A 23,329-nucleotide genomic window follows, 5' to 3' on the forward strand; every position below is an offset into this window, starting at 1 on the left:
GGGACGAGACCTGGACCAGGACCTGGATCATAAGGGGGGGGGGGGGGGGGGGGGGCCTGGACCAGGACCTGGATCATAAGGGGGGGGGGGGGGGGGGGGGGGGGGGCTGGACCAGGACCTGGATCATAAGGGGGTAGAAACCTGGACCAGGACCTGGATCATAAGGGGGTAGAAACCTGGACCAGGACCTGGATCATAAGCGGGTAGAAACCTGGACCAAGACCTGGATCATAAGGGGGGTAGAAACCTGGACCAGGACCTGGATCATAAGGGGGTAGAAACCTGGACCAGGACCTGGATCATAAGGAGAAACCTGGACCAGGACCTGGATCATAAGGGGGTAGAAACCTGGACCAGGACCTGGATCATAAGGAGAAACCTGGACCAGGGCCTGGATCATAAGGGGGGACCCTCCTGCTGAAGACCAGCGGGTAGAGCAGGAAAACAGAGACAGGAAAGAGAGGAGGAAGAACAGATCTTTGGATCAGACATTTGGATCTTCTAGGAACTACAAGTAAACTGCACTCTGAGAACGGAGAGATTTTGGATCAGCTGGAGAATATTCAGAGAATTACTTGGAAATCCTGCTAATTATTAAGACATCATCATTCCACTGATGGCAAAAAAGCCTTAAGAAACATACTTAAATTTTCTTTATTAAACTTTCCTAATCCACAGAAAAGAATAGAGATGCACCGATCAGGATTTTGAGGGCCGATCACCAAAATCAGTATCTGCAGATCCCGATATTGCCGATCACCGATCACAGCGTGAAATCCATAAATCGTCAATATTGTTGTCTCATGTACACGACACTGACATTGTATTATTAGGTATAAAATTAGGAGATGAGAAAGAATCATGAATGGTCTGTTTTATTGTGTATCTTACCAGCTTCAGCTTTCCTGTGGTAATAATTATGTACAACATGTCACCAACACAGACAACAGCAGACATGTCACTCTCTTAGAGTGGATACAAGTTGAAAACTATAATCCTTAGTTTTCCTGAGGAAAGAGGAATTAAATCTTAAAATAAAAATTAATTATGAATTATTAAGGTTTGCTAAAGCTTTAGCGATAGCATCCGCCACGTGGAAACTCTTGTGAGTGAAGCAAAACTCTTCACACTAGAACTCCACAGGACTCGTGAAGCGACTGACACGACTGTCGTCCTGCATGAGGGTTTGGATGTGACTGTATATATTCTGGTAAAACTCCATCAGTGAAATATTTACGTCTCAGCAGCGCAAACCGCAGATCCAAGCTGCTAACGACGCGTTTAAACCCGATGTCTGCTACAACAGAAAGCGGCTGATGAATGAAGCTTATGAATCCATTACCTTACGATGTAGTTCTTTATTGTTCTTGCTGTCGTTTATAAGTCTCTGTTACGTTCAGCGGAGTTAGCGGCGTTGCTCCTTCTCTTTCTCTGCCTTAGCTGCAGCCAACTTTAAAAACTCAATATCCTCCTTCATGTGAGAAACTTTCAAATGTCTAATCAGCTTGGTTGTGTTGAAATTGTTTTGTAACATTCCTCCTCGGTGTATCTCCATTGGACACACTTTGCAAACTGCAAATTTGTTGTCCTATTCGGACATTGTAAAATTCCCGTACCGGCCATTTTCAGTGTTGATGTTTTATAGAAACTGTCACACCCTTAGCAGGCCTGGGTCTGAGGTGTGGGAACACCTTGTAAACGTCATCTGATCAGCTTTGAACTATTATTTTCCGATCTCCGATCAAAACCGATAGGGCCGTTATCAGGCCGATACCGATCGGCTGCCGATCGATCGATGGGTGCATCTCTAGAAAAGAAACAAACAAACATGATCCAAACCGTGAATGGATGATGAACAACGGTGAGTCTCGATTGCTGGTGATCTTACCGTTTATTTTCTTCTTGTTTTAAAACGTTACACCTTCAGCAAATATAAAATCACACCACAGTAAGACTTTCTGCTTCATCTTCAACTGCTCAACACGAACAACAAGTTCAGTAACGTAACTGAAAAGTTCCAAAAACAAATACCACGTAGATCTTTTACCAGAATACCAGCCTGTCTGAGCACATTGTAGCATAGGAACATTAGACACTCACCGATAGCCTTGGTGTAGTGCCGGGCCCCCAGCAGCAGCTCGGGGGCCCGGTACCAGAACGTCACCACCACCGGGTCCAGGTCCGCCAGCGGCTTCAGGGGGGAGTTGAAAAGTCTGGCAAAACCCATGTCGGCTACAGAGGGGGTGGAGAAGACATGACATTGGCCACGGTTACATGACGTTTTTTAAATCTGAATTAATTATTCCGAATTAAATAATTCAGAATTAAACTATTTTCCTTCGAGTTTACATGGAAATACTAATTCTGAATTGAGGTTTGCATGGATAACACGTTTGATGGTTCCACTTAAGGTCTGGGGGTTGGGAAAGTTCTGATTGGATAGGGGGGGGGGACCGGAAGTTAAACTACCGGAAGAAAAACTAACTTACTCGATTAGCAACAACATGAAGGACCACATTATTAGCATCCTTTTTGGATTTGTTTTGATTTTATTTTTGAAGCAGCAGCACCACAACAATCATGTCGATGATTTTGATGATTCCTGTTTCCATCTGTTCTTTTAATTATTTCTATTTATTAAATAAATGGTCTCTGCTCTTGACCAGCGTTTACTGCTGCTGCATCTTGAAACTTTGTTAGGAAAACCAGCCCAGCGTGGAATATAAGCGTCATGGAGACAGACGGGCGAGGGAACGAGCAGAAAGAAAGACCAGAATTAATTTAAAGAGGAATGAGTGAATACATGATCTGGAATTATTCTATTCAGATTTAAAATCAGAATAAACCAGACACTTACTTCGGATTATGTTTAATTCGGAATGGCTTTTTTCATTCTGAATTAGGTGTTTACATGGTCATTTTTATTCATTTTAAATCAGATTTAATTTTAATTCTGAATTAAAGAGGAATTAAACTTCCCATGTAAACACACTCATTAGCAAATACAGGTGTTATCAGAGGCAGGGATGAGGTCAAGGCTCCTGTTCATGTGAAGATATGGAGTTGAAAAAGTTCATCAAGAATATCATGACTGAGGGGGCTAGTGCAGAAGAAAACTAAATGCTTCTCTTCATTTTTTTTTTTTTAAACATGAGTAGGGGGCACGGTGGCGCAGCTGGCAGTGCAGCCGCTTCACAGCTAGAAGGTCCTGGGTTCCATTGTCCCACAAAAACATGCAGCAGTCCTGGGGCCTCATTTAAAATGGACTGCGTAGGATTCATACTAAAAGTGCACGTACACCCAAAAGCCGAAAATGCCGGGCGCAAAAAAAAATCCGGATCAATAAAACCATGTGCACGCAGATTTGCACGCAACATTCCTTTATGAATCACAGTCCAGCTGGAAGGCTGTGCAGCTGAATCCGCCTCATATCCCGCCCTCTACACGCCCATAAATGCATATGGATGAGCCTACTGAGCATGCGCAGTGGCTTCCTGCAGCCTGTTCGGCGTCAGAATGAATGAGAGGGTGTCCCGCCGACACTGACTTTCACGGAGACCTAGATGTTGTAGATGATGTGGAGGACAGGAAAACCACATTATTTGGTGGTCACAGTAAAAGTTAGAATAAGTATATAAATAGTAAACAATAAAATAAAGCGAGTGAGTGGCAGCACGCCGTTGCTGCGCTAAACGCCGTGAGTTCCCTGGCGCAACAGGGGGACACACGTCCTCCCGTCTTGTCAAAATCATGTTTTTTTTCCCCTTACTTTTTAGAGTTTAAAAACTAACGGTAGGCTCAGCCTTAAATTGCAAATTATCAAGACACTGTATGAAAGCGATACGAAAACGGCCCGCAGCGCCGCTTCACCCCCCGCTCCCCCTCCTCCTCTCCCGTCTCCCTTCAGAGCTGCTCAGGGCGGGTTTATGGTTCTGTGTTACGCCAACGCAGAGCCTACGGCGTAGGTGCGCGTCGCCGCGTACCCTACGCCGTAGGCTCTGCATCGTTTTAACGCTGGACCCTAATTTAGGCACCATACACCCGCACGTAAAGGTTTCACGCGCGCGTAAAACTCATATATATGAAAAAAAAATCTGAGTCCCTTTAGGGGCTCCGTGGGGCTCCCTAAACGCAGCCCCTCATTTGTTCTGTCCTAAAGCGGTGGGTGTGAGGAGGTTCCCCGCGTGTCACCGCGGCTGCAGCTCCAGCAGCACCAGAGTCCTGACTGACTGAGCTTCACAGAGGGACACGATCAGCGCTATTTTATTTTATTTTATTATTTTATTATTTTAACTCTGATATATGTTGTGATATGTGATGACATTATTAAAAGTATGACATGAATCTGGCTTCATTTCACCACCTCAAACCCTGCGTCGCCAGTTCCCCGTGTCTTAAGTAAATTCTTACGGGAGGGTCCGAGTTGCCGTAAAGATAAGCAGATTTTTCGGTTAGTTTTTTCTTTTTAGATCCGAGGGCCGAGGCTTTGCTTCCGCAACTTTCAGGAGCTTTCTCTGCGCAAGCAAGCTTTATAGATGAGGCCCCTGGGCTCTACTGTCCCCTGTGGCCAGTTGGGGCACCAGATGTGGTGGGAGGATCTGGCCGGAATAATAATATCCTTCTACGCGCTACGTGAGAAGCCCCAACATGTCAGGTGGAAAGAAGCGGCCTGCTCACTCCTCAGGTTAATAAGGAGACCTGAGCTCAGTGCAGGAACTCCCGGGGTTGGTAGAGGGAGCAACGACCAGGACTGACTTAGGTAGGAGCACTGGGTGATGAGGAAATGAGGAAAAAATCAGGGATACAAATGTAAAAAAAAAAAGATGAGTAGAGGTAAAACCAGACAGTTTGTTGCTTTACTGTGTAAATATCTTGGTTGAAAGACCTGATGTCCTTTTTATATTTAGAGAAAATTAAATACGGTATTAGGGGTTGCTCTGATAAGTTTTCTTATATTTGGGAACCTATTCCCTCTCTTGTTAATTCTTTGGCATCCTTGGAAGATTAATTTAATTTGATTTAATTTAATTATAGGGAAGTATGATATTGCTAACCATGTCTATTTTATTTAGGGTTCCTCTTATGTCTGTTTATTTTAATTTTTATTATTTTTTATTTATTTATTTATTTTATTATTTTTGTTGTTGTTGTTTTGTGTGTCCTGTATTTTATTTTATTAATTTATTTTTACTATTATTATTGTCTTTAGTCAGAGTTTGATTGGTAATTGGTACTTACTTTGGGACTAGTTTATAATTATGTATTTTACAGTGTGTGTGTTTTGGGGGATTTGTTATGTTAAGTTTTGTGTCTTTATTTTTTTTAATTTTTAGCGCAATAGTTAGGTGGGGTTTCTTCCACCTTAGGCAGCTGGCTAAGGTGAAGCCTTTACTAGCACAACAGCACTTTGAGACAGTAATCCACGCCTTCATCACGTCTCGCCTGGATTACTGTAACTCTCTGTATCTTGGAGTCAGCTGTATCTTGGAGCTGCCGCTCGTCTGCTAACTGGAACACGTAATAGAGAACACATTACGCCCATACTGGCCGCCCTCCACTGGCTGCCTGTGAATTTTAGAATCCATTTTAAGATTGTATTATTTGTTTTTAAAGCAGCACAACGTAACTTTCAGCTTTTGTTGAGTTTGGCGGCATCTTTTGGACACAAGCGGCAGTGCTTTACCAGAAAGAACACTACGTTTCCCATGAGCACCAGCGCGTACTGCCGGAAAACTCCTGTCCCGTCGCGTGCATTTGTTTTGATAGTAAATGAAGACGGGACGGACTTTTCTGTTTCACCAAGTGAACAGACGGAACGCAAAAAAAAGATGTTAAATTGCTGGAAAGGAACTGGAATTTACCGGGATACCTTAAACAAGGAAGCCAGGGAGCGGTATATGGAGAAAATAATGATTATTAACGGTCTGGATACATATGAAATCCCTACTAAAGAATGGAGCTCCTGGTCGGAGCTGCACTCTCTAGAAAGGATTTACTGCCGCAGTTCTGCAGAACCACCGTCTCCGGTTACCTTGTTTAGGAGTGTTTGGCAGCTGCTTTGGTAAATGTTTGACTCGCCATGTGTTTCAATAAATTAGTATAATAGTACAACATACAGTACATGTTTTGTATCACTCTTACTTCTCTTTTCTTTTTTTTGACTGCTATATTATGCTGAAGAGGCTCTGAGTTATATTATTTATTTTTGTTTTCCTCGTGAGATTATTTTTTTCCTCTGCAGCTACAAATAAGAGTTAATATTTTTTCCTCAACAAACTAGTTTTATCTGAAGATTGGGGTTAATTGCACCGCAGAGAGCTGGCCAGCAACTGCGTTTAGCTGGAGAAGTCGGGAATAAAACCCGTGTTTTGATCCGAACCGGTCTGTGTGAGTGTTTGTGGTACTGTGTGGAAGGTTATGTTTGGTCGTTACAGCCGCGATCCAAGCGAGCCGACGACTCTTTCACTCTTTTACTCTGTTATATCAGATACTTGGTCTCCGTGGTTCTGCCTCCAAGCAGGAAAGCGGTGAAAAGTTAAACCATTAGCGATCTTTTCCCCACGTCTGTTTTGTGGAGCTGCTACAGCTACAACACAGCAACGGGTCAAGGTGGATTTATGGTTCCGCGTTACACCGACGCAGAGCCTACGCCGTAAGGTACGCGGCGACGCACATCGTACGGTGCACGTTTCCGCGTACCCTCGATGTAACGGGGAACCATAATTCAGGCTTTACCAGCTCCTCCTGAGCTCTGAGCTCCACGCCCCGCCCATTTTCGTCTCGACTACGAATCAGGAAGGAGGGGGAAGTGGCGTATGCCGTAAAGCAGTCAAAGCCGTAAAAATGTGTAGTTTTTTTAGTGTGGCAGGGTTCCTACCATGCTCCTCAAAGTTACATAGTGCCAGTGAAGGCGATGCAGACCCCTCAGACCATGACAGAGGTTCATTAAACCTGTTGGAAGTTGATGTACCATCACAATGACTCTGGCAAATATGATATTAAGGTGGAAAAGTTACATAGTGCTGCTTTAAATCTTTAAATGGTCTCGCTCCACCCTTCATCTCGGAGCTTCTTCACCCCCACGCCCCCGCCCGGGGCCTCAGGTCAGCTGACCAGCTGCTCCTCCAGGTACCGAGGTCCAAACCACCACTCAGAGGGGACTGAGCCTTCTCTGTTGCTGCCCCCTAGTGGTGGAACGTTTTACCTCTGCACATCAGACAGGCCTCCTCACTGTCTGCTTTTAAAATCCACCTCAAATAAGTTCCAGAAAGTGTGGGGACCTTTTCTAGAAGCATTCCAGACCCTGTGAACTATACTTCATATTTCTTTTGTATTCCTAGTGCAGGCTTTTGATGATAGAGTGACCTCATATTGTGATTAGTAATCTGGCAGTGACAGGGGAGGGATTAGTTTGGTCTGTAGTTTGTTTTTGTTACTATTTTATATTTTTTCATACTGTTTAATTGTTTTTTATATTTTGTACACTGGTGTATGCTATGATTAACATGCCCATGCCTACTCAAAATATTTGTAATCGACATGCAGCATTTCACCTTTTTTACTTTGTGAAAATTCCAATAAAAAGATCTTGAATTAAAAAAATCCACCTCAAAACCAACTTTTACTCATTGGCTTTTAACACAGTATGAGACCTCGCTCTGTTTTTAGTGGTTTTATGTAATTTTATTTGTTTATTTAAATGTTTTTGTCTTTTGCTGTTGATTGTTTGTCCTCTTATGTACAGCACTTTGTTTCAGCTGTGGTTGTTTTAAAGCGCTTTATAAATAAAGTTGAGTTGAGTTATTTATTTTACTTTTTTTTTTGTTTTGTGTGTGTGTGGTAAAATATAAAACGGGGTAATCTGTAGAATCCTTTAAAAAATGTTTATTGTGTAATATGCATTACATCGACTACCTAATAAAGAAACATGAAAAAAAATATATATCTGAGGAGGTTGAAGCCTCAGCAGCTCCACGAACACTCTGCAGGAGCCTCAAAACTGTACGTGAGCTCTGTCACCGGCAGCTTGTAAAAATAGACTGCACCTCTGCCCTCCAACAGTCTAGCTGGTTTATCTAACCGCTCAGACCAGAGCTCTTGAAGGTTAAACACTGCAGCACCAGTCCCCCCAACCGGCAGCATCATCAGCCCACCCCCGCCAGGGGCCGGAGCCCTGTCTGAACTAAGCAATTCACAGAAAATGTGCTTTACCTATTTTGACTCTTCCTCGTTCAGGACCTTCTCCCATCACCAGGATGTTGGCTGGTTTCTGTCGAGACAGAGACACAGAGGTTACAAACCTACCTTGTTTTTATGAGCTCATGTACAAGGCCCCTGGAGCAGGTCCAGAGAAGGCCCCTGCTCAAGAGCCAACGGCCTAGGCTCAGCTGTGCAGGGATTTAAACCCACGACCCCCTGATCAGTGACCCAGACTGCCTACTGCTACTGAAGGACACAACCACGTGACTGCGTCTCTCAACCATCTGAAGAGCAAGCACACACTCACACTTCACCAGCTCACCCTCTAGGTGATGTTAACCTCTGTCCTGTCTTCTTCTAACAGTCCATATATGTCCTGAAACCGAGGAAACCGACTGATGGAGGTTTGGGAGAGGAATGTTGTCTCACACAATGTCCCACTTCCTTTTTCATACACTTACCTACAAGCCTTTTGCTCCCTACATCACAACTTTTTGGAATTGGGGTTATACTGTAGTTCATGTAGCAGAAACCTGAACTTAGCTGAAAGGAAATACATTAACCATCCAGGACAAAGGTCTTGCAGTTATATTTTTACTTTGATTCAACTACAGCAGGGTTGGGCAATCCTGGTCCTCGAGGGGCGCTGTCCTGCATGTTTTAGATGCGCTCTGCTTCAACACACCCTGATAACTGTGTCATTAACAGATGTGGTGTAATTTCCTGTTAAAAAATGTGTGACATGATTTGTGTGGTATAAAAATTAATAAGTCCTGAAGTGTAAAAGTATGTAAAAGTATTGGACGCAGATTGGCCTGCATTTGGGAGCGTGAACAAACAACCCCCCTGCTGGAAGGTAAGAATGGCCATGTATGGAGGATATAAGATGATAAGATATGCTGATGTATGGGAAAAAGTGCACAGGACTGCTCTTTAAAAAAAAAAAAAAAAAACACCAATAAGAATTCAGACTCAAATACAGTCAAACTTGTATCAGAGGGGGATTGTAAGATACCAATATGTTTGAACCAAGATTAACAAGAAAGGGGCATAATTAGATCTGCCCATAGCTAAAAACACACCCACAAAGTTGGATTTAAAAGATGATGCTCAGTTCTGTAACTTCAGTAGTTTCTGCAAAACTGCTTGTGTTTTTACTCCTGTGCTATGGAATAAAAACTTTGAAGACTCCTGTGCTTTTATCAGTCCCTAGTTTAACTTGAAGTTTGAATAGAAGTTTGAATACTTATACTGGGGTAATACTCTGAGAATCAAACTGAGGTACAAGACACCTGGCGTGGTCAGCTACTGGTCCAGCAATGGCCCGGACGATCCACATCAATTGGCGAGCCAGCCAGGAGGGGAATGAGTCATTAGGGTCCACAGCAACGGCCAGACTCAGATCTGCATTCTAGAACCAGGGGCCTCCCCTGATAAGGTAAGCAGAGTTTGTCTGCGTAAATACTGGGATGTCACTGCAGTGGTGAATCTGCCCGAGTAGACCCTGACTTGTGAAGACTCACCCCAAAAGATTCAGGTACAAATAGTGATCACACGATAAACTTGATTACATAGTAATCAAGAACATAGTCAGAACATAGCAAAACAAAGTAATTGGAACCAAGTTAAAGCCAAATAAATCCCACATAAGTGAAATAACAAGTGCACAGGAGACTGAGTAGGTTGAACTGCATGTTGCATGTTTATTGCGTGTCTATTGCCTGTTAAAACTGCCACGTGTGGAAGAATATATGTACTTGTATAAATTGAAGAAGCACACACACACATTTACACAGACATACATACCTGCTCACTCACCTACATGCTCACCCTGCAGTTTCGGGGACAGATAATCACAGTAGCCTAGTACTGATTTAGTTTTAGAAAAAAATAAAAAATAAATTAAAGAAGTTCTACTTAAGCTTGCTATCGCAATGTGGTTATTTGTGTGCATAATATACGCAAGGAGTGTTGGTTTGGTTGAGAATACACAGGAGGCTTTTTGCCGAAAAAATAGCAAAGGTTGGTTGTACGTCAAGAAGATTTGTGTCTAATGTTGCTAAAGTTCTCTGTGTCAGAATTTGTGAGCTCATGTAACATCTGTGTTGGAGGTGCTAAAAGATACCCACTGGCATTACGAGAGTAAGGGTGGGCTAGAAGAGTAATTTACAGCGCCCAAGAGAAATACTGATAATTAATAACTGAGAACTATTATATGGCGCTTTTCCACTAGTACCTACTCAGCCCGACTCGACTCACCTCCACTTGGTTTGGTTCTTTTCCACTAGGGGTCTAACATGTCGAGTAGATACTTTTTCTGTGTCTATTCTGCCGAGGTTCTAAGTGGGCTGAGTCGGGCTGTATCTGATGTCATCACACTACAGTTGTTCTGCATCACTCTGCGAGAGGATGTTCCTAATCTTTGAGATATTACAGAGATGGAAAAATGCTGTTTTACAAACCTGATTAATATAAGGTTTAAAGATATAGCTAAATGACTGATAATAAATATAATAGCTTAAGTAATGAAGCAAAACAAATAAGATTAAAACAAAAATAATGTCTAAGGTAGTAATAACATAAAACAATCATTTTTAAAGGGCTTTTAAAGGGAATTTCTGTTGCGTCTCAAGTATTTTACTTGAATTCAATTCAATTCAATTTTATTTATATAGCGTCAGCAGCACACAGCAGACATCCACACAGGCAGGTGGAAGCAGCAACGGGATGACCGGGGATGGGGGGGGGGGGGGATACCGTGACCACTTGATTTAGTCAACTGGCCTAAGACCAAATCAGTGAAGTAGTAATATGCATGGATATATATATATATATATATATATATATATATATATATATATATATATATATATATAGACTGGAGGCCCTGAGACGTAACACGCTTTGGAGCTATCTAGGTTTTCTGGAGAGGCGCCTGCCTTCGCTGAGAGAGAAGCTGCAGGCCACATTCTGGGACAAGAACCTCCAGAGATACGTTTCTCTCCTGCTCCCAGGGAAAAAGCAGCTCCTGCACCGCTGGAATTCAACATGACTAACTAAAGTGATCAGCTGCTAGTGTGTGCATCCCCACTCTCCCTTCTGCTGTCTGCCAGCCTTTGTGATCGTCTGTTAGCTGGTGTGGAGGCTTCGCCTGCTCCTCTGTCTCTCCATGACCGGGTGTCTCCCTGCGGGGTGGCATTGCCGCCCCCTTCCGGTCCGGGCTGTGTCCTCACAGTCTCACTTGGATCGTTCGCTCTGCAGCAAGAGCTGGCAGACAGAAGAAGGAGGGAGAGTGGAGATTCACAAAATAGCCGTTTATTCGCTTCAAGGCAAAATCAGGTCCCAGATCAGTCAGACGAAGCAGGATGAGCGATACAGTTCTAACTGTATCGCTCATCACACACTCATGTGTGTGTGTGTGTGTGTGTGTGTGTGTGTGTGTGTGTGTGTGAGATTGGGAGTGACGTGAGGAAAGAAATGTGCAATAATGTGTAGGTTTTTCTGTGTGGGTCAGTGCAATAATGTGGACATTTGTGCAATATGTTTAGTCAGGCTTTGCAATAATGTGTAGGTTTCTTTTTGTATAGGTTAGTGCAATAATGTGGACATCCGTGCAATAAGTTCAGTCGGACTCTGTGCAATAAGTTTCTTCTTCTATTGTGTTATGGGTTTTCTGGGAGTGGGAACTGATGTGGGTTAATTATAGTGTGGTTGATTCTATGTTTGGGCAAAGACTTCAGGGTTGTTTATATGTTTGTTGCAGTATGATTGTCGCCGTGCCTCGTGTCCAAGACAAATTTCTCCTAAGGGAGACAATAAAGATTCATCTTTATCTTATCTAATGCCATCAACTGCCCAGAATATCCACTCACGCATCCTCTTTTTCAAATCTGGTTTAAAGACATACAAACCAACCTACCTAATGGTCTGACCCTGCAGGTACGTCAAATACCGTCAAAATTGATACACGTTTAATATGGTGCAAAGGAACTCCTGTACGCTACTGTACACAAAAGGCGAGACAGCAGCAGAAAATATATGTTTAAACTAGGGCTGTCAGTTTAGCGCGTTAATTCGATTAATTAATTACACTGCTAATTAACACGTTATGAAAATTAACGCAATTAATTATGAGTGGCAAAATGAGTATTTTAAATGTGTCCCATTGAGGGAGCCGTAGTTCACTCTGCAGTAACAGGTCACTTCCCTCCTGCTGCTGGTCAAACTAACAAAGACCTGACAGACCTGGACGACTCAGGGGAGACTCAGCAAATCTTTGTTAGGACCTTTGGACCTGCAAGTTTATGTATAAAAAGAAAGAAGACGGGACTTTCAACAAGAACGTAGTGATTTGTACATTTTGTAAAAAAGAATGTTCCTATCAGCGGAGCCGCTCCAGCCTGAATTATCATTTAAATACTAAACATGTCCGGACAAGTTTCACTGTAAACGTCAGCTTTAAATTAATTTTGAATTGAGAGTCTGCTTAAGTGCCTATTTGAGACTGATTAGTCATGCACTGCAATTTTGCAATGTCCTAGAATTCAAATTCTTTATTTGGGGACCTTTAGCAGATATTCGATTAAAATGTGATTAATTAGATTAATTAAATATAATTAATCTAATTAATTATATTTTATTAATTAGATTAATTAAATATAACCCCTCCTTGAACCGCCACCTTACTGTGGTGGAGGGGTTTGTGTTGCCCGAGTGATCCTAGGAGCTATGTTGTCGGGGGCACTTACGCCCCTGGTAGGGTCTCCCATGGCAAACAGGTCCAAGGTGACGGGCCAGACTAAGAGCGGTTCACAAGCTTGTCATGAAAAAGAAGACATCGAGGACCGCTACGTCGCCCGGATCGGCATCACCGGGGCCCCGCCCTGGAGCCAGGCCTGGGGTCGGGGCTCGCTGGCGAGCGCCTGGTGGCCGGGTCTTTGCCCGTAGGACCCGGCCGGGCTCAGCCTGAAACGGCGACGCGGGTTCGCCGTCCCGCTATGTGGACTTGGTAACAGTCGTGGCGGGGTGCCTCGACGACCCAATCCCTGGACCAAAACCCTCACAGTGGGGACATGGAATGTCACCTCGCTGGGGGGGAAGGAGTGTTAACTCCTTGTTAGGAGTTAACACACACTTGTTTTCGATCAGGATTTGTCGTTTAAACCATATGTTAATCAGGTTTGTAAAATAGCGTTTTTCCATCTCCGTAATATTGCAAAAATTAGGAAAATCCTCTCGCAGAAGGGATGCAGAAAAACTAGTTCATGCGTTTGTATCTTCTAGACTAGATTACTGTAATGTGTTGTTAGCAGGATGTCCAAGTAATTTGCTGAATAGGCTCCAGCTGATCCAGAATGCAGCAGCACGAGTACTGACAGGAATTAGCAGGAGAGACCACGTCTCTCCAGTGTTAGCGTCGCTCCATTGGCTACCCGTAAAATTCAGAATCCAATTTAAAATTTTATTACTTGCATATAAAGCCCAAAACGGCTTAGCTCCGCAGTATTTACAAGATTTGATAGTGCCTTATGTTCCTGTCAGAGCTCTCCGCTCCCAGGGTGCAGGTTTACTCGTAGTTCCTAGAGTATCTAAATGTAGATTTGGAGGGCGGGCGTTCTGCTATCAGGCACCATTACTTTGGAACCAACTTCCAATCTGGGTTAAGGAGGCTGACACCACCTCCACCTTTAAAACTAAACTTAAAACCTTTCTGTTTAGTAAAGCTTATAGTTAGTGTTTAGTAAACCTCTAGCTGGTGTTGGTAAATCTCTAGGTAGTGTAAACTCTAGTGTGTTAGAGTCAGTAGTCATAGTTGCAGCTATAGAACAAAACTATAATAGTTAGTCTCAAATATAGCTTCGCGGTAGATATGCTGCTATAGGCTTATGCTGCAGGGGGGCACCGACATGATCCGCTGGGCGGTGCCTCTCACCCTTCTTCTCCTCTCCTTTTCCCTGCCTCTCTTCTCCATTACCATTTTTATTTATTATAAATATCTCATAGCTATCATTTTTGTCCATCGTTCCTGTAGTTTCTTGTGCCGGCCCCCCTTTTTTCTCTTTTGTGTATGTTTGCAGGCCGGAGCCTCAGGAGCTGCGTTCTGGCCTGTGTTCCCGGCCCTCCCCCCCCTCTGGTCATCCCATTGCTTCTTCCACCTGCCTACGTGGATGTCTGCTGTTGCTGCTTCCGCCTGCCTGCACCCCCCCCCCCCTCTGGTCATCCCGCTACTCCTTCCACATGACTGTTGTGTGCTGCTGACGCCCCCCCCCCCCACCTCTGGTCATCCCGCTGCTGCTTCCACCTGCCTGCTGTGTGCTGTCGACGTCCCTGACTCCCCCAGTCTGGCCTTCGGCAGGAGGGTCCCCCCTTATGAGCCTGGTCCTGCTCAAGGTTTCTTCCCTCCTAAAGGGGAGTTTTTCCTTGCCACTGTTTGGCTTAAGGCTTTTCTCCCACTAAGGGAGTTTTTACCTGCCATTGTTTATATAATAATTGCTCGGGGGTTTATGTTTATGTTTATGTTCATGTTCTGGATCTCTGGAAAGCGTCTAGAGACAACATCTGTTGTATTAGACGCTATATAAATAAAATTGAATTGAATTGAATTGAATTAACATAAAGTGCAATAGGAATATGATTGCATTGTCCACAAGGCACAAACTTAAATTCAAGTTAGCTATATTCAAGCTTTTCAGGACTTTTTGTAAACTTTCTATGTCTTAAACACATTTGTTTTTGTTTAGTAAAATTAAAAAACAGCACTTTCAAGTCCATTCCATGTACATGGATTGGCGACACTGCCTGCTGGAACTAGGAACGTCGTCTGTGCAGCTGCAACATGTTCTGCATTGAGGAGGCAGCGGAGGCTGAAGGAGCTCCGCTGATAGAAGGCACATTCTTTCTTCCCCACTTGCACACACCTGTGCTTTTATCCAGGTTTCCACTCGGTAGTTTTTTAAAACTAGAATTTCCGCCCTCCGAACCCAGAAACGACTTCCCATCGGTTTGGGTTTCCATTGTTTGTTCTCGTGTTGAGTTCTGTGCATCAGTATTACGGATAACTTATACCGGGAACTCGTGCAACGAGAAACGCACTGTTTGGAGTGCAAAAGTAAATTGCAATTAAATGCGTTTTTTTTGTCGCGTTATTTTTCTGTAATTAATTAATCATAATTAACGCGATAAAGTCCCAGCCCTAATATATACATGCATATATATCTATATATATATATATATATATATATAGATATATATATATATATATATACAGTGTTTCCCCTAGAATTGTTTTCAGGCCCGGTGGTACCCACCGAAAAAACCCTAAACAGACGAGGCGCGTGGGACGGCATATTGGACATGTGACATGCAGCAATATAAAAAAGTTTTACATTAAAAATCATTGTAGGCCTATATTGCTGAATGATATCACTTCAATGAAATCATTAGGCTTAATCTAACCTTTAACCAAAGTGTCATGGGCCAGAAAGGTCTGACCCATATGAGCATTGAGCACATCTTTTCTAGATATTTCAGAGGGATCTCTATGAAAAGCTTGTGCTGACGGCATATGCCACAAAACATCCCTATTCACAATTGAGATTATATCAGTTATAAATATATATACATATATATGTATATATATACATATATACATACATACATACATATATAAATATACATTGTAGAAGATTTTTTTTCCCCGTTTTGTTATAACATAGTTACATGCATTTGACTGGGGAAAAAATGAACCTTTAGTGGTTCTAGTGGAAAGACAATCTATTGTCTGTGTTATTTTCATTATTATTGCTTACCAAAAAAAGAAGCTCAATCAGAACAAAAATGTAAGCTAAACAACAAGCAGAACCTACGGCAAAGGGTACGCGGCGACGCGCAACGTACGGTGCGTGTCGCCGCGTATCCTACGCCGTAATTCTGCTATACAATGGTAGGGGAAACACTGTATATATATATACGTATATACAGTCAGTCCGGAAAGTATTCAGGACGCTTCACTTTTCCCACATTCTCATATGTTACAGCCCTATTGATAATAGGAATAAATTCATTTTTTTTCTCAAAATTCTACACAAAACACCCCATAATGACAACATGAAAGAAGTTTTGATGCGACTTTTGTAAATGTATTAAAAATAAAAATAACAAGAAATCATACGTCACGCGGGAAACAGAACGCGGGAAGCAGAACGCGGAAGCAGCAGTGCAGCAGTGAACACAGCGCTTTGACAGCGTGGGAAAAAATCTCACCACTACCACCAAACTCACTCACCTCAACGGGCCCAGCACCTGGGCCCGTGTCGGTAAGTCCCGCTCTCTACCGGATCCAAACCCACCCGATCTGTGCCCACACACCGCCGCGGACTCCTCTCGGAGTCCCCGCGCGTAAGTTCCATTACAGAACTCATCAACTGAGCCGTACAGCACACGTAAACCGCAGCAAAAGCACGTCAAACACAGTTGCTGCCGTAGTTTTTGTTTTCTGGCAGAACGCAGGAAGCAGAACGCGGAAGCAGCATTGCAGCAGTGAACGCAGCGTTTTTGACAGCGTGGGAAAAAAATCGTACCACTACCACCAAACTCACTCACCTCAACGGGCCCAGCATTTGGGCCCGTGCCGGTAAGTCCCGCTCTCTACCGGATCCAAACCCACCCGATCTGTGCCCACACACCGCCGCGGACTCCTCTCGGAGTCCCCGCGCGTAAGTTTAATTTCAGAACTCATAAGCTGAGCGGTACAGCTCACGAACCGCAGCAAAAGCAAGTGACTTCACGCCAAACACAGTTGCTGCCGCAGTTTTGTTCTCTGGTTTCTAGGTTACCCCATCTTCCCCCATGGCTCCACTCACCTCCCCTCACGACTGCGACAGCTGCCTCCGCAAATCCCAGAAAATCGCAGAGCTGGAGCAGCGCATTTCCAACCTCCACTGGATCAGGAATGAAGAGACTCGCCTGGACTCCGTGATTATTCTGGGCGCCGGTCCTCCTGCCAACCCCGCTGACCTGGACTCCACTCTCCCGCCGCCTGATGCCGGCTCCCCCGCCGCAGTGGTCGCCCCAGCTGATCCGGTCTCCACTCTCCCGCCGCCTGATGCCGGCTCCCCCGCCGCAGCGGTCGCCCCAGCTGATCGGACAGCCCCTGTCACTCCGCCCCACACTGTTGCTGTCCCACTGTTGCATGCTTACAACAAACATACAGCGCACTGTACACACCATTGACTACATACAGGACACTCATGCATGACTATTTACATGCCACGCCCACTCCCCCGTGCCACCAGTGCCTTCTTCTTCTCCTCCCTCCCTCGGTGAATCACTCCCCCTACAGGCCCCTGCTGTCACTACATCCCTTGCCATCTGTGAATCGCTCCTCCTACAGGCCCCTGCTGTCATTACAGCCCCTGCTGTCGGTCGCCCAATCGATACCATTATAACTGTCAGACCCCTCCGTTTCCATGTGACTTTCAAGGAGCCACGCCCCCCTCCCCGCACAGACCGCCATATCAATCCTGTCAATCACAGTGTACTCTCTCCCCTGCCCAAAGCAGCTGCATATACACCACTCACCTGTCTCAAACTCTGTCTTCTCAATATCCGATCACTAACCAATAAGGCCCTTCTCATCTCTGATCTCATCACCGACAAAACTCTGGACATTTTCTGCCTCACAGAGACGTGGCAACAGCCGAATGATTTCACTCAGTTAAATGCAACCACCCCACCGGGCTTTTCCTTTTTTAGTAAACCCCGCGCCACTGGGAGGGGGGGGGGCCTGGCTCTCATCTACCGTAAAAACATAAAAGTCACTGCTCTCACTGTCCCCCAACACTCCTCCTTTGAATGCCTAGCTGTAAAACTCTCTGGACCCAAACCCATCATCATCATTACCATCTACAGACCACCAAAACCCTCCGCTGTTTTCCTTACTGAATTCTCATCACTGTTAACATCTGTATGCACAATGTCCCCCACTGTTATCCTCCATGGCGATTTCAACATTCATATTGACGACCCATCCTGCACCCTAGCAAACGACTTCACATCACTTCTGAACTGCCTTGGTATCACACAACACGTCAACCTCGCAACACATAGCAAAGGTCACATTCTCGATTTAATCTGCTGCACAGACATAATTCCCGCCAACCTCACTATCATGGACTTCCCCATCTCGGACCACAAAGCCATACTTTATGACATCCACACCCATTTGCACAAAGTCAAAGAACAACGGATCATCTCCTTCAGAAACATCAAACACATCAACCCCACAGATCTCTCTACCCTTATCAGCTCCTTCCCCAATCCCCCCTCATCCCCCTCCCCTGCCGATCTGGTACAACACTACAATAACTGTCTCTCCTCCTCTCTCACTGCCCTGGCTCCACTTAAAACCCGCTCAGTTTCATTTACCCACTCTGCCCCCTGGTTCACCCCTGACCTCCACCAGCTCAAATCCACAGGCCGTCAACTGGAGCGACTCTACAAAAGGACCGGACTCACTGTGCACATCCAAATGTACTCCGATCACCTTCAGCTCTACAAAAATGCACTTAATACCGCCAAATCATCATATTACTCCAACCTCATTACTTCTGCCACAGGAAACAATAGAGTCCTTTTTTCAACCGTCAACCGCTTACTTCAGCCTCCAAAAACCCTCCCTCCAGACATCTCCACTGACCAGTGCACCGCCTTCCTGGACTTCTTCAGCTCCAAAATCAACATCATTCACCATCAACTGGCCTCAACACGCTCTTCCACAAATGACCCACCCTGGATAACCACCACCAACCAACCCCTCTCCAGTCCTCTCACCAATTTCACTCCGGTATCAGAACACACCATCTCAGAACTCATTCGTAAAGCCAAAACCACCACCTGTCAGCTTGATCCCCTCCCCACCCTGCTTGTCAAAGCATGTCTGCCATCCATTTCCCCCATGATTACCAAAATAATTAATTCTTCCCTCACCACTGGAACCGTTCCCCCAATCCTGAAACTAGCTGCCATCACACCCACCCTAAAAAAACCAGGTGCAGACCCATCTGACCTCAATCACTACAGGCCCATCTCCAACCTTCCCTTCATCTCCAAAACTCTGGAAAAGGTGGTAGCAGCACAATTACAGTCCCACCTAAACTCAAATAACCTCCACGAACCCTTCCAATCCGGTTTCCGCCCCAATCACAGCACTGAAACAGCCCTGGTTAAAATCACCAACGACCTCCTCCGTGCAGCTGACTCTGGCCTACTCACCATCCTCATCCTCCTGGACCTCAGCGCAGCTTTCGACACCATTTCTCACCCAATACTCCTGGACCGCCTGGCTGGCATTGGGATCACTGGTGTTGCACTCTCCTGGCTTTCATCTTACCTCACTGACCGTCAACAGTTTGTCCAACTACAGAACCATAAATCCGGGTGCACGGGTGTCACAATGGGTGTCCCCCAGGGGTCAGTACTGGGTCCACTCCTCTTCACCATCTACCTCCTACCCCTAGGTTCAATTCTCCGGCACCATGGGATCCATTTTCACACTTACGCCGATGACACACAGATATATATCTCCTCCAACCCCACCGCTGCCATTCCTCCCGCTTCCCTCACCACCTGCCTACACGACATAAATACCTGGATGAGCAATAACTTCCTCAAACTCAACGGCAATAAAACTGAGGCTCTTCTCATCGGCTCCAAATCCACCCTCACCAAGTCGCAACCCTCTCCCGCCCCTCCCATCATCATCGACGGCTTCCCGGTACCCTTTTCCCCCCACGTCAAGAGCCTCGGCGTCATTCTGGACAATACACTCTCATTTGCACCTCACATCCACAACATCACCCGGACTGCATTCTTCCACCTCCGCAACATCTCCAGACTTCGTCCAGCACTGTCCCAATCCAGCACTGAAATCCTGGTCCACTCATTCGTCACATCCCGTATCGATTACTGTAATGCTCTCCTCACTGGCCTCCCAACCAAACTCACCAACAAACTACAACTCATTCAGAACTCGGCCGCCCGGATCATCACCCGCATCAAGTCATCTGACCACATCACCCCCGTTCTTATCCAACTCCACTGGCTCCCAGTCCAATACCGTATCATTTATAAAAACCTCCTCCTCACCCACAAAGCCCTTCACAACCTAGCCCCCACCTACCTCTGTGACCTACTGAAAGAATACACTCCCTCCCGTACCCTCCGCTCAACCTCTGCTGGACTTCTTTCCACCCCCACCTCACACCTTAGCAGCATGGGTGCCCGAGCTTTCAGTTGTACGGCACCCAGACTCTGGAACTCCCTCCCCCCATACATAAGACAAATAGACTCCATCACCACATTCAAAACGCAACTCAAGACTCACCTGTTTAAACTTGCCCATTCACTTTGACCGGTCACCACACACTACCTCCCACCATACTGTTATCTGTACTGTTGCTCCTTGATTGTCTATTTGTATGTATTGTGTATGTGTGTATGTATTATAATTTCTACTGTATTACTATTATATTTCCTGTATTGTATTGTTTGTTTTTATTCTGTAAGGTGACCTTGGGTGACATGAAAGGCGCCGTTAAATAAAATGAATTATTATTTATTATTATTATTATATGAGCATAAGTATTCATAACGTTTGCTTAACACTTTGTAGAAGCTCCTCTGGCAGCAATTACAGCCTCAAGTCTTTTTGAATAGGTTGCTACAAGTTTGGCACACCTATTCTTGGGCAGTTTTGCCCATTCTTCCTTACAGACCCTCTCAAGCTCCATCAGGTTGGATGGGGAGCGTCGGTGTACAGCCATTTTCAGATCTCTCCAGAGATGTTCGATGGGATTCAGGTCTGGGCTCTGGCTGGGCCACTCAAGGCCATTGACATGGTTGTTCTGAAGCCACTCCTTTGATATTTTGGCTGTGTGCTTTGGGTCGTTGTCCTGCTGAGTGCAATCATAATACGTTTGAAAGCCTCATGCTTAGTCTGAAATTTCCGAGCTGGAAATCAGAGAAGCCAGTTGTGTTAGTGGTAGTGTATCGGCCCCCTGCTGGCGCTTATCTAGAGTTTTTGTCTGAATTTTCAGATTTCTTTTCTGGATTATTGATCAGTACAGATAAATTCATCATAGTGGGTGATTTTAATATTCATATGGATGTTGAAAGAGATAATCTTAAATTAGCTTTCAATTCTCTTCTAGAATCAATGGGTATCTCACAAAAAGTGGACGGGCCGACGCATTGTTTTGGTCATACTCTCGATCTCGTTCTCACCTACGGTGTTGAAACTGATGGTCTGTTGGTGTCACCTGTTAACTCCCTTTTATCCGACCATTATTTAATAACGTTGGAATTGAATGTTGTTGATGTTGAAGTGCAGGGCAGGAGGTATTATTTTAGCAGATGTTTGTCTGATGAAGCTATTGCTAAATTTAAGGAGACCATTGCTCGTCTTGCGACAGTGGAAAATAGTGAAGCCTCTACTGAAGCAATAGAGGCCAGTGACCTGGGTTCTACCTCTGATGTTGATGTTGATTTTCTTGTTAGTAACACTGCTGATCTGTTGCACTCAGCTTTAGATGAAGTTGCTCCTTTGAAAAGGAGGGTTTCTAGCCACAGGAGCTTAACTCCCTGGTACAATTCAGATATTCGCATGTTGAAACAAAGCGTGCGTAAAATAGAAAGGAAGTGGCACTCTTGTAAGTCTGTAGACTCTTATCGGGAATGGAAAGATATTCTAATAGTATATAAAAAAGCCATTCGCAAAGCAAGAACAGCTTATTATTCAACGTTGATAGAGGATAACAAAAGTAACCCACGTTTTCTGTTCAGCACTGTAGCCAGGCTGACAAAGAGTCACAGCTCTGTGGAGCCGTGTATTCCTGCAGCTCTCAGTAGTGAGGACTTTATGAGCTTCTTTAACAGTAAAATCACGAGAATTAGAGAAGAAATCAACCAGCCGGTTGTGGGCGTTTCTTCAGCTTTAGCGACTTCCCTAGGCTCTGACTTGTCTCTAGACTGTTTTGATCCTATAGATCTCCCTGAGCTGACTTCACTCGTTAATAGAGCTAAGTCAACCACATGTATGTTAGACCCCATCCCGACTCGACTATTCAAAAATGTTTTTTCTCTTATTGGTGTGACAATACTGGACCAAATCAACCTATCCCTAAGTTTAGGATATGTACCACAGGTTTTCAAAGTCGCAGTAATTAAACCTTTACTTAAAAAACCTTCTCTTGACCCAGACACCTTAGCTAATTATAGACCAATTTCCAACCTTCCATTTGTGTCTAAAATTCTGGAAAAGGCAGTTTCAAGCCAGTTATGTGACTATTTGTATAGAAATGATCTGTTTGAAGTCTTTCAGTCAGGGTTCAGAATGCATCATAGCACAGAGACAGCACTGGTTCGAGTTACGAATGACCTTCTTATGGCCTCAGATAAGGGACTAGTGTCCATACTGGTTCTACTGGACCTCAGTGCTGCTTTTGACACTGTTGATCATGGCATTTTACTGCACAGGTTAGAGCATGTTGTTGGGATTAAAGGGACAGCTCTACGTTGGTTTAAATCATATCTATCTGACAGGTTCCAGTTTGTTCATGTACATGAGGTTTCTTCAGAACAGTCGAGGGTCTGTTATGGTGTTCCGCAGGGTTCAGTGCTAGGGCCAATCTTGTTTAGTTTATACATGCAGCCCTTGGGAAGTATAATCCAGAATCACGGCATACACTTTCATTGCTATGCTGATGATACGCAGCTCTACTTGTCTATGAAGCCGGATGAAACGGAACCGTTAGTTAAACTTCAGGCATGTCTTAGGGACATCAAGGACTGGATGTCCTGAAATTTTTTGCTTTTAAATTCAGATAAAACAGAGGTTATCATTCTTGGTCCAGAGCATCTTAGGAAGGGATTAGATGGTGTTGCGATGGCTTCCAGTGCAACTGTGAGAAACCTTGGTGTTGTTTTCGATCAGGATTTGTCGTTTAAACCATATGTTAATCAGGTTTGTAAAATAGCGTTTTTCCATCTCCGTAATATTGCAAAAATTAGGAAAATCCTCTCGCAGAGGGATGCAGAAAAACTAGTTCATGCGTTTGTATCTTCTAGACTGGAT

At 44.5% G+C, this 23,329-nt stretch overlaps 1 protein-coding gene across 3 annotated transcripts in view; it reads right to left on the reverse strand.

The window, feature by feature from the left end:
- The window catches only part of cdk19 (cyclin dependent kinase 19), a 109,108-nt gene that overhangs the window by 24,365 nt on the left and 61,414 nt on the right, over nt 1-23,329 (reverse strand). For all 3 annotated transcript variants that reach the window (XM_061746545.1, XM_061746544.1, XM_061746543.1), the window contains exons 5-6: nt 8,212-8,269; nt 2,101-2,232 (exon numbers count right to left, since the gene is read on the reverse strand). In XM_061746545.1, coding sequence (XP_061602529.1) covers nt 2,101-2,232; nt 8,212-8,269 — 190 coding nt within the window. The remainder of the gene's footprint in view (nt 1-2,100; nt 2,233-8,211; nt 8,270-23,329) is intronic.

Source organism: Cololabis saira, chromosome 18, assembly GCF_033807715.1.
Source record: "Cololabis saira isolate AMF1-May2022 chromosome 18, fColSai1.1, whole genome shotgun sequence".
Taxonomy (NCBI): domain Eukaryota; kingdom Metazoa; phylum Chordata; class Actinopteri; order Beloniformes; family Belonidae; genus Cololabis; species Cololabis saira.